At 44.5% G+C, this 14412-nt stretch overlaps 1 protein-coding gene across 7 annotated transcripts in view; it reads right to left on the bottom strand.

Annotated features, from left to right (window-relative positions):
* GLYR1 (glyoxylate reductase 1 homolog) overlaps positions 1–14412 on the bottom strand; it is a 36051-nt gene that overhangs the window by 20102 nt on the left and 1537 nt on the right. For 5 of the 7 annotated variants that reach the window (XM_013055198.2, XM_045072201.1, XM_004750443.3 and 2 more), the window contains exons 3-5: positions 13425–13504; positions 3158–3296; positions 2371–2613 (exon numbers count right to left, since the gene is read on the bottom strand). In XM_013055198.2, the coding sequence (XP_012910652.1) occupies positions 2371–2613; positions 3158–3296; positions 13425–13504 (462 nt within the window). The remainder of the gene's footprint in view (positions 1–2370; positions 2614–3157; positions 3297–13424; positions 13505–14412) is intronic. The other 2 variants (XM_045072202.1, XM_013055201.2) reach the window with 1 other exon arrangement.

Below are 14412 nucleotides of genomic sequence, written 5' to 3'. Positions count from 1 at the left end.
CGGCTGAGGACCTCACTCCAAGAACAGCAGCAGAAATGTTACTACCCCCTAATTAATAATTCAGACTCAAGGGCAAACTGCTTTTCTCTGGGAGCCCGTGAGAAGAGTCCCTGCAGAGAGCCCGGTGGTGGCCTCGGGTTACACTAAACCCACTATGCTCTCGCTGCACAATGGGCTACTGCCAGACACTGACACATGTAAAGCCATTCATCAGAAGCGTAGTTCACGGCTCACTGTTTTTGGTGCTTTGCTCGTTACTCATTTAATTATCACAACAAACAAGAGAGACAGGTATCACTACTATTTCCAGTGATCAGATGAGGAAACAAAACCAAGGCAAAGGTAGCTGGCCAAGGTCACACAGTTGCACAAAGTTATGGAGTCACAGTTCGGACTCAGACCTCCTCCTCACCTCTCCTGGACACCTCCCTTTTTCCAAAAAGATGTCGTTTCTCTGCTGGGCCAGCACGGAGTTGGTGAGATCCACGGCTTCAGAAGGCAGAAAATAGGAATTTGGAGAACAGTATAAAACCTGACAGCTCAGATGCCTCTGGATCCCCAGGAAATCAGTTCAACTGGACCAAATCTGATCACACCCCCTGAGGAGTTCTTTCTGCACCGCGGCTAGGCGTTTTCTCCATCTTCTCCACCTCTGGCTGCAGTTCCCTGTGCTCAGTGTCAGCCAGGGCTGTCCCGACCGCTAGTCACTCTGTCTACTCTCAGTCTCGGGTCATCTGACAGTGAGAAGGATCTTCTCTAACACAGTGGTCACTCAGTGGCAGCCCACAGGCTCAATCGGGCCCAGAGATGTTCCTTGGACCTAAAAGTACTTTAAAATTTTGAATTAGCATGTAACATTTAAAACTGGAGTGTTTCACATAAAACTGTATTTTCAGCTTCTCTTGAGGAAAAATCAGACAACCTGGCACAAGTTGGCTGGAACCCCATGGACAGAGCATGATCTCCCCTGAGCGCCAGCTGCTGTCACCCCTACTGCTCTCAGCGTGGAGGCAGGTGAGGGCTGTGGACCCTTAGCAAGCCTCTCCCCTTGCTGCAGCAACCTGTCTGGTCTCGCTGGTGTCTGAATTTGCAGGCCATGATCTGATGCGGTCTAGCGTTTCATTACGGCCTTATCACCCAACTGTTTCTGCCAGCCATCTGGCTCCCGTCCCCTTGATTGTGCTCTAACAATCCTTCCCTGTGTTTTGACAGACTATCCCCTCCATCTCAAATTCTCTTCCCTTGGCTTTTAAGACTTGGCCCGTATCTTTTCAGGAAGGTGAAAGGTACATTATTTCTACTTTATTTCACTGTGATGGCTCTTCCAAACCCTTCCAACTTTGATCTAAGGGTGTTTCCCCTGCAAAGCACACTCTTGCCTTTGACTGCTCCCTCCTTACTTTCTGTGAAAGTAGAGGGCCAGTGGGGCCTCAGATATACTTCGTATGTGTTCTCCAACATACTTTCTACCTATCTGCCTCCCACCTCTACAGACCATCCTGACATTAGTTCAAGGCTCCCTAACAGTCTAGCATTAGGCATTGGCATCACCTCAAATTCATCACAGTCAAAATAGTACTAGTCCTTCTGCTCCGTATGCCAACTCTACTCCAGACTCTTGCTCTTAAGAATGGTGTTACCATTTCCCAAACAAAAACCTGAAATCATCTCCCCCACCACTTCCTCTGGAACCAGTTCTAAATCTTATGAGCCCTTCCTCTGAAGTGCCTCTCAGGCAGTTCCTTTTAGTATTTGCTATCAGGATAGCTCCTTATGTAAGCGTAAACCTAGGTTTAGCTTTCGGACTGGCTTTAGCCTGTCTTCTCTGCCCTCCACCAATGCTAACACACAGCTTCGAGAACACACCACCCTGCCACCTAGCTTCAACAAACTTGTGGCCCCCTACTGACTCTGTGACCGTAAATATTGCTTTAGTAGTAGACCTCAAGGCCCTCTACAACCCAGTGACTACTCACTTTTAGCTCTCTGCTCTCCTCTTTGTCCTTTACCTATAATGAGAACATCCACACAACATCAAGCCCCATGCAGGCTGGGCCCTCTGTCTCTGGAATGCTTTTCCCCTCTTTGTTCTCAAGCCCCTTCCAGTGCCAGCCCTCACATGCTGGCTCAGGTGGACTATTCTCTGGCCATGACCATCTAGCTGAATGCAAGATCCTTTACAGCCTTGTGTTCCTATGTCATGCCTGTGCACCCAGGCTGTGTCCCTCCCCTGGTCTGCAGTATTCTTTAGGGCAGTGCTTAGCACAGGTTTCTATGTCCACTCAGTGAGCTGAGGCACACTGTAAGGCTCAGCTCTTTCATATACAAAAGGAAGTTGCTAATCCCAGAAGCTGCAGAGGTAAAACAAACCTTCTCATCCTTTGGGGGCCGACCCCGTTTCCGGGGACTCTGCTCTTGGGCTCTTTTCAGAGGGGACTTGGAGCCTCTCTCTGATGAGCCTGAAGACACCCTCTTCTTTCCTTCTCCCATGTTCTTCTTCACCTTCCCTTCAGACAGGCTAAGCTTCCGCTTCTCATCACCTGAGTTTGGCCTACTTCTCTCCTCACTGGAATTACGCCGATTCTTGTCATCAGCAGAATTGTGGGACGACGTCTGAAAGTTTAATAATAACAATGATAGCCACCACAGCAGCCACTGCTGCCATCACCGCCATTTACACAAGCCACACCCTAGGAGAAGCGTTTTATGTGTGCTATCCACACAACAACCCTACGAAATAGGTTCTGTTATCACTCCCACTGATGTTTGGGGAAGCAGATAAAGTCAAATCACTTGCCTATAGTCCCAGAGCTAAGATGTGGGATTTACACCCAGGCAGTGGATATACCCAAGAAGCTATACTCCTAATCTCTAGGATGTAAAAGGGAGAAATGCCTGTGTGGTACTCAAAAGCTGAGATACTTCTCCTGAGTCCAAGAGACTTTCCTAAGAACAGCAATCCATTTCAGAAAAGTTTGCTGCATTCATGGAGTTTCAAGCTGATAGGCAAAACGCGGATACCCTAGATTTGAAGTAGTATTCTTTCCATTGGCATTTCGTAAGAGTAGGGTTTGGGTTTGGGCCGTATTTAATCTGTTAGTTACTACACCAAAATAACCAGTCAGATGTTGGAATAAAGCAAGGATCAGTCTCTCACCTGGTCTTTCCCTTTGGCTCTCCGGAGGAACTCTTCGACAGCATCCACAGCCTGCTGGAATCGTTTCCCCTTGTTAATCTTTATCATTTCCTCCTTGTGTGCATGGTATGGCTTTAGCTGTTCCACTTTGATCCAGGCACTAGCAGAAAACACACATAGAAAGGGTATGACACACTGCCCAGGCCCCAAATTAGTAAACACCTCATCAAAACAGAATGCAAATATATGTTTGGCTTCACTGGACTTCGAAACACGCCTGCTGTGTTTTCAAAACATGTTACCAACCACCCCATACTCTTGGGGTGTTTTCCTTAAATAAGTCAAGCACAACCACCACCACCACCAAAACCAGAACACCCTTCACAAGCTGCATGCTCTTTCTGTCTACTCCCCTTCACCAGCCTTCTACACTAAACCACACATCACTTGCCACTTGTGCAGGGCAGAGGAAGCCTGGAGATGTTCTTCCATTCTCATCACAGAAGCCCCTCACGGACCCAGGGCAGCAGGAGCATTATCAACCACAGCAACATCACTGCCCAGTCAACGCCCAAACCCAAATGACAACCTGTCAATCAACTGGGAATCAGGGATGCTCCCATGGCTCAAGAAATGCAGCACCTGAACTCTGCTGCTCTTAGAGATATTTGTTCATAAATGATCCTGTCCATGGCTACTAAACCACACAAAATGTGACATGATTTGGAATTAGGGCAGCAGTCGTAACAGGAGGTCTTCAGAAACAAGGTTCTGCTTGTGATTAAAAGTAGAACATACCTTATGATGTTTTAAAATTTAATTCCTACCATTAATATGTAACACACACAAGTAGACATGCCATCAGTTGTCACTTTTTTTAAGATTTTATTTATTTATTTGACAGAGAGAGAGAGATCACAAGTAGGCAGAGAGGCAGGCAGAGAGAGAAAGGAGGAAGCAGGGTCCCTGCTGAGCAGAGAGCCCGAAGCGGGACTTGATCCCAGGACCCTGAGACCATGACCTGAGCCAAAGGCAGAGGCTTTAACCCAGAGCCACCCAGGCACCCCAGTTGTCACTTCTGAAATATCTGGCTTACTATACTAACCTGAACAAATCTGCCCCTGCTGGCTTCCTGTGATTTTCCTAAATGACATTTAGTATCCCAGTACAAAGGAGAGGGTTTTATAGGCTTGGTGAGATAACAGTTAACTTATGTACATTTTTACTATGCAATACTCAGGTTTCAGAACAAAACCTTCTGAAAAAAGGGGTCAGGTTAGGGACCTAACTAACTTAAGGTCCTCTCCTTTAGACAAAGCTGGAGAATATTCACCAATAATAGTAAAAATGTGGGGCGCCTGGGTTACTCAGTCAGTTAAGCATCCAACTCTTGATCTCAACTCAGGTCTTGATTCTAAGGCGATGAGTTCAAGCCCCACACACTGGGCTCCACACTGGGCATTGAGCCTATTTGGAAAAAAAAAAAAAAAGTGCTAATCTTTTTTTTTTTTTTTTTTTAATTTTTTATTTTTTATAAACATATATTTTTATCCCCAGGGGTACAGGTCTGTGAATCACCAGGTTTACACACTTCACAGCACTCACCAAATCACATACCCTCCCCAATGTCCATAATCCCACCCCCTTCTCCCAAACCCCCTCCCCCCGGCAACCCTCAGTTTGTTTTGTGAGATTAAGAGTCACTTATGGTTTGTCTCCCTCCCAATCCCATCTTGTTTCATTTATTCTTCTTCTACCCACTTAAGCCTCCATGTTGCATCACCACTTCCTCATATCAGGGAGATCATATGATAGTTGTCTTTCTCTGCTTGAAAAAAGTGCTAATCTTTACATAAAAATAGTGCGACCAAGTCACCAATGGCCACCTTTGCTTTGAGTGTTATATGAGTAATTGTGACAATGGATTTGTACAAACACAACAGCCGTGAGACTATCAGCTTGCCAATGTGACAGCAAACCAGGACTTAGCAGGTTCCCTATGGCGAAACAAAACCAGAGAACAGAACGATGAGATGTGGTCTCACTGCGTAAAGCTCCAACCAGGTGAGGTAAGCAGGTACCTTCCAGTAACTAACTCATCTTAAAGTCTGAAACTTGACATGATAGATTCAATTGGTCTATTCTACCGGGAGGAAAAATGGAATTGTATCTTGACCTTACCTGGCCAGGTAGGTACACCACTGAATGGGACCATCCTGCTTCTCTTCCCATTTAGTGTTTCTAAGGACAGACCACCAGAGCAGATGCAAAGCCAGACACACCCTGAAAAGCAGGTTAAGCTGTCCTACCAAGACGACAAAAGTACTAGCGATGAAGCTTACAGAGTCACGTGCTCTGGACTTGCCTCTTTGTTCTCTGAGTGGCGGGTTAGAAGCTGGGACCCACACAAGTTTTGGTGTAAGATCAATTGGGGGGGGGGTTATAGAACCACGTGAGATGGGACAATCCACTCCAGGCACTCTAATCCCTGCCTCCCTCTCCCCACATGAACCTCTGATTCAGGGGAAGTGGAGAGGTAGGGACATCTATGGAGGAAGCACCAATAATCCATGCGTGTTTTTCCACTGAAGCATTTTAAGTGGATTACTGATTTCTGCCGCCAGAATGGTACAGTCAAAATTCCATTCATCCCCAGACTGCCATTTGATTACTCAAATGAAATTTTCCTCTCCGACCATTTTTTTTTTTTTTTTAAAGATTTTTATTTATTTACTTGAGAGAGAGCATGAATGAGGAGAAGGTCAGAGAGAGAAGCAGACTCCCCATGGAGCTGGAAGTCCGATGCGGGACTCGATCCCGGGACTCCAGGATCATGACCTGAGCCGAAGGCAGCCGTCCAACCAACTGAGCCACCCAGGTGTCCCTCTCCGACCATTTTTTGAAAAGTGAAGATGGTTTGCTAAAAGAATGGACAGTGTACATATCAAGAGGATAAATGCAAGAAATATTAATCTGGTTAAGACTGTTGAAGCAGGGACGCCTGGGTGGCTCAGTTGGTTGAGCAGCTGCCTTCGGCTCAGGTCATGATCCCAGTGTCCTGGGATGGAGTCCCACATCGGGCTCCTTGCTCAGCAGGGAGCCTGCTTCTCCCTCTGCCTCTGCCTGCCTTTCTGTCTGCCTGTGCTCGCTCTCTCTCCCTCTCTGACAAGTAAATAAAATCTTAAAAAAAAAAAAAAAAGAGACTGTTGAAGCAATGTGCCCCATCAGAAAAACTGTAAGTAAAAAGCCAGCCCAGCAGGGCTCTAGGAGGATTACCTCTTGAAAGCTAGCCAAATTGAAATAGAGTTTTTTCTCTGAAGTCTGTATTGCAGAACTCTGTCTCCTCAAAGAGTATGCTTTTCAGCCAGAGTTTCAATAATGCACCATTCTCTAGTACACTGATGTCTGTCACCTGGGCCTGGCATGCAACTGGTGCTCAATAAATAATCACTGAGTAAATGATGCCTTCCAGGCAAGTTCAGAGGGCTGGAAGGCTTTGCTGGCCTTTTCTGGTTGTTGCTGTTGTCTGTACATTTCTGTTTTTGTTTTATTATGACCCGGAGATTGAGACCTGAGCCACAATCAAGAGTTGGGATGCTTAACTGAGCCACCTGGGCACCCCTGTTTATTTTTTTTTAGGTGACTTCTGCTTCTTTCTGTGACTTATGATTTCCTTCTTATCATCCTCCTGATGCCTAGATGGTGCTGGACCTTTTCTGTGTAATTTGCTGTGGGGCTGGGAGTCAGAAAAATCAAGCTTAGTCAAGTGGTGTGTAAAGTACAAAGAACCTTTGCTTTTATGTACATGGAAGTAAATCCCACTGTAGTGGCAATCAGTGAGGCCATCAAGAAGAACCCTTAAGGAAGGTCCCTTTAAATGTGTGGCTAAGTGGAAGAAATCAAAATGCAGACCCGTGTGTACAGTATGCTATTACTCGTGTAAAAACAAGGAAAAAGGAAGATGTAATTTCTTGATTTTGCATAGTGTCATTGGTGGGACATGCCGTAAGAATCTAGTGTGGCTGAGGGTCAGGGATGAATGGAAGTTTCACAGTTTATAGCTGGATTTGGGCGGACAGGCGGGGGCGGATGGGCATAAACATGTATTATCTTTAAGAAACAACAAATCAACAATAAAGGCCTCTGCTGTAGAACATGGGCTGCTCTGCCCAGGGACCTGCCCCCAGGACTTCTTCAGGTGCGTAGCTACTCGCTGGTTGCAGTAACTGCGCCTGTAACACAGTCAGGAGCAGCAAACTTACCCTGGTGTTCTGATACACCTCCTGTAAATTCTTCTCATTTCTACTATAAGCCCTCTCACATTACACACTCTGCTCGAAATGAATTCAAACACCTCACGTTTTCAAAAACTTCCATAGTTCGGACCTGCTTTTCCCTTAAGTTAAAATTGTATCATGTATACATCATATTAAACATGTGGTCTACAAATTAAACATGGGTCTACGAATAATCTCCAAAACTCTCATGTATGTGACTCAGACTACATGACACAAAGACCTGGGTGGGGGTGGGAGGGAGAACACACACGTGTCTGCATAGTCCAAAGGTGAGAACAAAGATGGGGACAGAAGACACGGGCTGCTTCTCCAAAAGCCACAAAGAAAATAAGAGTTTGTCAATTAGTTTCAAGCACTGATTATCATATAGACATCAACAAAGACTTGCAGTTAAGATAGATTAAGAAGATTCTGTTTTCAAAACTTGAAAACATTCCCAAATGCTGGATAAGGCTTCCAAGCTGTGCTGTCTCTGCCAACATGGCCAGCCACTTCCTTTGTGCCGGATTCTTTAATGCTGGTGCATAACACCTGTTCCTGGAGTCCACTGTCTCAGCCATGAAGGGAGTCCCCTGTAGGACTGATGCTGGTGCTGGGACAGGAAAACCTACTCAGTGCTCTCTAGGACAGGTATTGTCCACTCCTGGCAGAGGACACTGCTGGCTCAGTACAAACAGCAGCGCTCACCATCCATTTGGCTCGTTCTCCAACTATTGCACAATGTCGGATGAAGGCAAAGCGGGGCCATCAGCCCCCAGGCGAAAAGAAAGAGGGGTGCTCAGATGGCTCCAATCTGCTTGTAATTACAAGCTGCAGGTTCTTCTCCAAGAGTCTTACCTTCTATTTGCCTTGATGGAAAGTTTCTTAGGCTAGGATCCTGGAAATTCTATCACTGAACTCCACAAATCTCCTGCCTCTCAGTGTACTAATCTGTTAAAAAGTGAGAACCAGAACAAATATGCCATCTATTTCCCTAAAGGACTGTTGGAGGGTCAGGTGTGAAGACACTACACAAACTCTCGGGTGGTCATTTGGGATCTATACTCTTTTGCCAGTAGTCTTCTCTTGCACTGTTTGTTTCTGGGCATTTTTGAACACCCAAAGACTATATTAGCTTCCTCCACTCTGCCATCCATGGCCACCACTGAAAATTTCAAACTCCAGGCTGTTTCTGTTCTGATGGGCAAATCCCTGTCCAAGATGGGCTCTCACGTGCCTGAGACTTCATCTGCGGGTGTGGTCACCTGGTAGAGTTGTCAAAGTTATGCTAAAGTTATTTTTCCCTCTGTATCTCTGTGAAATAGAAAACAACCATAAGTAACCCCTCTACTGGCCATCCGGGCTCGGAGAGCTGAATCCAATCATCTTACTAAGTCCTTCCCCTTGCAGGGGTGGCTGGTTAGGAAGATCTAGAGGTCCTCTCTCTTCCTAATAGAACATCAATACAATTTGTCAGATGTTTTGACAGAGGAAGGGGGAGAGAAAAACTAGTTTTCTAGAAGATTGAAATATTTATCTTTAAAAAAAAAAAGATTTTATTTACTTACTAGAAACACACACACACACACGCACACACGGTACAAGCCGGAGAAGGCGGGGAGCAGGCTCTGTACCAAGGAGGGAGCGTGCCCTGGAGCTCGAGCCGAGGAACCTGGGATCATGACCTGGCCTTAACCAACTGAGCCACTGAAATCGTTATCTTAAGGAGCTACTCTTTACACTCTTTAATAAAGATCCTTACTAATATTAAAAAAATCATATCTATAAATATTTTTCCCCATACAGAGTGTAGAGTTTTGAAAAGATACATGTCTGATTGAATCCTATATTGCTCAGGAATTCAGGAGCAGCCCCATGGGGTCAGGTCCTATCCAGTGCGGGAAGCATCATACCCCTCTCCCTGACATCAAACATCAAGTGAGGTAGAGCCCAGTTTCTTCTGGAACCACCTATGGCCCTGCCCTTCACAAAGGAGTTCTCTATCTCTAAAAACCCACTTGTACTTCCCGTCTAAAGCACTTCTCAAATGGCTGTTTCCTACAGTGCTTCTCATGCATGCCCTAAACATAGTCACCACAGCATTTGTTCTGCTCACAGTGCCGCTATCGAAACGTCTGATGATTTATGAACAGGTCAATGTTTACCTCCTTGGGGTCATTCATCATTTCGCCAATTCTGATTGTGCTCTTTTTCACATTCAAGAATTCTAGTCTTTGATCCGACTAGGTTCCCTTTTCTGATATTATCTAGTACCATCAGATCCCTTTGGGAGTATGGACTCAACTGCACATAGCACTCCTGGCAAGGCACAGCACAGTTTTTACATAAAGATGTAACAATTAAAAAAAAAAAATGTAGACCAATTTACTGTTTGGTGTTTGAAGCCTTTTCAGTCACAAGAGATGTGGGGGCGCCTGGGTGGCTCAGTCGGTTAAGCCTCTGCCTTCGGCACACATCATGATCCCAGCATCCTGGGATTGAGCCCTGAGTCCAGCTTCCCACTCAGTGGGGAGCCTGCTTCTCCCTCTCCTCTCTGCTTGGGCTTTCTGTCCCTATCTCTCTCTCTCTCAGATAAATAAAATCTTTTTTTGAAAAAGATTTTTATTTTATCTATTTGACAGAGAGAGAGAATGATCACAAGTAGGCAGAGGCAGGCAGAGAGAGAGGCGGGAGCAGAGAGCCCAATGCGGGGCTTGATCCCAGGACCCTGAGATCATGACCTGAGCGGAAGGCAGTGGCTTAACCCACTGAGCCACCCAGGTGCCCCTCAAATAAATAAAGTCTTAAAACAAAAACAAAAACAACACCCACAAACCAGACCTCGCTGAAGTCCTTAGGAATTTCCAACTCTCAAATGTCTTTCTTTTTCAAACACAAATCCTTTCTCTACCTCTCAAGTTTCCCTTAAAGCCACCTGCTTCTTACCAACTTATTCTCTCTCTTGTACCGTATTTATAAGTCAACCTGAAGTTTACTGAACCCGTCGTATACCACAACACACTACAAACAAATGGCACTACTTCTGCATAACTACGAGGTAGAGAGCATGATCCCACACTGTGGGCAAGGACACAAGGGTTAGAAAGGTGAAAACAACTTGCCCAAATTGTAGGGCAGGTGCGATGGCATCTGAATGCACAGGAGGCCAGCATCAAATCCAGAGCTCTTTCCTCAAAGTAACCCCCTGGACACTTCACCTTCAGATAATTTAAAGACAGTAAATAATGTCTGCTGTTCACTCATCACTAAGGACCCTTCTTCCTTCAGAGATGTGCCTGGAGATCCTCACCCCTTGTTTCCTTTCAATGTCAACTACCTAGCCACCAAAAAACGTGTTGGTCCTGTGACAACTTATTTTTTTAATAACTTTTTTTTTTAAAGATTTTATTTATTTATTTGACAGAGAGAGACCACAAGTAGGCAGAGAGGCAGGCAGAGAGAGAGAGGAGGAAGCAGGCTCCCTGCCGAGCAGAGAGCCCGATGCGGGACTCGATCCCAGGACCCTGAAATCACAACCTGAGCCAAAGGCAGCAGCCTAACCCACTGAGCCACCCAGGCGCCCCAATTTTTTAAATAACTTTTTATGTGGAATTCTACCAAGCGAGCTTAACAAGCTTAAAGATATTATACCTAACAGCTGCCCAGAATCCACCTGCTTATGAATCCTCTCAAAGAATTTTAGTTAGAAATCACATCACCACCACCACTACTAACACCACTAGGTTATTTCCAAGTTCAGTTAAGTGCGTCCCTTTTCTTGGTTTCACTTATGTGCCTTTTAAAGTGCTAAAATGCACTCAACTCCATTTTTCCGTCTTACCTATAGTATTTTTTTTTTTAAACACATAGGCATCCGTTCACTCTTCTGACCTGCAGCTTTTTACATTATAAGATCACAATGGCTTTCAGGCTTCCTGTAATCTGACCAAGCCCCCATTTCCCATGAGTTTCCACCTTTGTTTTAGACTTGTACATCTCCACTTAGCTAACCAAGCTGGGTCAACCACATTGCCTGTTATTCTTGAGCACGGTTCTTTACCCCGGGGGGGGGGGGGCGGGGCAGGGAGCCTCTTTCTAACCCTGCATCCAACTTAAGGCCCAGGTGCTCACAGCATTCACTCTGCCTGCACTGCCCTGCTTTGTCCCGCCTGTTCGAATTCTACCTGTCCTCCAGAGGTGAATTCTAACTCCATCTCTTCCATCACCCTTCTTTGATCTGCCGCTTCTCCGTGATCTCTCCTTGTTCTAGAACCCTTTAATATAGTCACCTGTATCACTCACTCTGCACTTATTCCCATCCGTAATGTTTATGTCTTGTCACCTGAATTCCTAAAAGGCAAGGCCCACAACATTTGCTTTTCTCTAGAAGTTCCTTTTGGTGTCAACAATTTGGTGTGGCTGTACAATTAGCACTTGTTTTATACATTGGGGCAATGTTTCTTATAAAGCCAATGACATTACTAGAACATTCTGGCTTCCAGAGTGTCTCTGGCTCTCAAAGCTCTGGGCCAGTGACACCCTTGAATACTGTCATCAAAAGGCAGTAAGTTGGGCACCTGGGTGGCTCAGTTGGTTGGGCAACTGCCTTCGGCTCAGGTCATGATCCCGGACTTCCAGGATCAAGTCCCTTATCAGGCTCCCAGCTCTCTTGGGGAGTCTGCTTCTCCCTCTGACCTTCTCCTCTTTCAAGCTCTCTCTCACTCATTCTCTCTCAAATAAATAAATAAATCTTAAAAAAAAAAAAAAGGGGGTGGTAAATTGTTCTGTGACAGAGAACTGGGTATATTGGTGTATCTACACGGTGAAGATAAACACTCCATTCAAATTCTAATGCAGGGGCGCCTGGGTGGCTCAGTGGGTTAAGCCTCTGCTTTCAGCTCAGGTCATGATCTCAGGGTCCTGGGGTCAAGCTCCGAGTTGGGTTCTCTGCTCAGCAGGGAGCTTACTTCCCACCCTACTTCCGCCTGCCTCTCTGCCTATTTGTGATCTCTGTCAAATAAATAAAATCTTTTAAAAATAAAATAAAACAAAATAAACTCTAACCCAAGGGGCGCCTGAGTAGCTCAGTCCATTAAGCATCTCGTTCAGCTCAGGTCATGATCTCAGGGTTCTGGGATGGAGCCCCATGTCAGGCTTCCTGCTCAGCGGGGAGCCTGTTTCTCCCTCTCCCTCTGCCTCTCCCCTGCTTATGCTCGCTTGTGCAGACTCTTTGTCCAAAAATAAATAAATAAATAAAATCTTTAAAGAAAAAAACAAAACAAAAAGACCTCTAACCCAGGCTAAGCACTCTGGTATATACACTGCTGAATGAGTGAAGAACACTTTATAAGAGATCTTGCTATAGAATATCATATTATCGTTTTCTAGGAACATATGTTTTAACCATGGCTATTAAATTCCTCAGAAAACTCACAGACATTTTCAAACCCAAAACTACATTTTCCTCTAAAAGTGGCAAGTAGAAATGCAACTACTTAAACCATCTAGCTACACCCAGGTAATCAAATCCAGGTAATAACAAGAAAGCTGAACAAATCACCTGAAACTCAGGTAAATACACATTCTCTTCTTCAGTGTGACCAAATGACCTATCAAAGACTCTCAAATGAATGGTCCTAATTTCACCGTAAACCTCACTCATGAAGCACAATGATAAACAGCCATTAAAAGAGAAACAAACATAACCCTTATAAGAAGAACCACCTATGGGAGTCGATAAAGAGATGTCAGAGATAGTTTTATTGTGATTATCATACTCAGAAGACAGTGAATTCTATTTTTCACTTGACTGAAATTGTTATAGGACCAGAAACAATTTCTAGGAGCTAAGAACAGCACCTTTTATTTACATATAAAGCCAAAACAATATGCCATTCTGATAGACTACAGTAAAAATGACCTAGGGTCCCTAGAATATTCTCACAAGCAGCTCAGATCCAGGACAACGCCCAAAGAAAGAGAAAGCGAAACTCTTGATGAACACTACTCACTGATCTTCTGTTCCAAAAAACTTCACAAAGAAGCATTTCTTTCCACGTGGTTTCTTCAAGTCTTTGGGTGGATTAACAATCTGGGGAGTAAAAGGGGGAGAAAAGGTTTTTCCACACTTCTAAGTTGGTAAAAAAAAGGAAACAATAGGAATATGTTTAAAGAGAACCCAGGCAGTACATGTCTAAGTCTGGCACTTTTCTACTGAGATGTGTGGAAATGAGCAAATATTCTGTAAGTTCCTTACATCTACCATGTAGCACTGTTCAGTAGGTAGAATATCCCTTCTGCTGGAATTGGCACTGTTTTAAAAGCAGTTAAAACTAAGATCAACATCAACCCCCCCCAACCACGTGACCCTGTCATCACTGAAGAAATGCAGAGAACAGTTCTAAAAATACATCGGTAAAGTAAAAATGTTAGGTGGTGTCTATGTTTATCACTGTAAGCAGTGGATAGTGTATAGAATTACTGAATCAATATGTTGTCCACCCAAAAACGACTATAATGTTTTGTTAATTATGCTTCAATTAAAAAAAAAAACTGTACAAGGAGAGTTGAGGCAGGTAATAATGACAATGAGAACAACTGAGGCAATGAAAATGCCATATTGCAAAGAAACAGTCTAAAGACATTTCCTGGGCTCCTTGCAAGCATATAAAAAGAGAACATTTGGAAAGCTATGACGGATTGCCTCATGCAAAATCTGGAATGCCAACTTCTGCAAAGATGCACTGGAGCAGCACATATGGTAACATGGAAAGAAGATTTAAACTTAGTTGGAACAAAAATACTTTGACTTTTCAGTAACCTACATTTAGACTCCTCTCTTCCTGGGGAATTTATTTTCTTCTCCTTTTGTTACATTTAAGTGTAAAGCTAAATTCAAACTAGAATTGATTTCCAGGATTAAAAAACTTCACCAAAACCACCTCTGATTCAAGAGATAAGCATTTACTGCCGATTACAAGACCTTGTTTATATTGTATT

The sequence above is a fragment of the Mustela putorius genome, unplaced genomic scaffold (assembly GCF_011764305.1).
Source record: "Mustela putorius furo isolate JIRA1106 unplaced genomic scaffold, ASM1176430v1.1 tig00004007_pilon_pilon_pilon, whole genome shotgun sequence".
NCBI classification, from domain to species: domain Eukaryota; kingdom Metazoa; phylum Chordata; class Mammalia; order Carnivora; family Mustelidae; genus Mustela; species Mustela putorius.
Note: the sequence above shows the minus strand (reverse complement) of the source record. Positions and strands in the feature narration are given on the sequence as shown.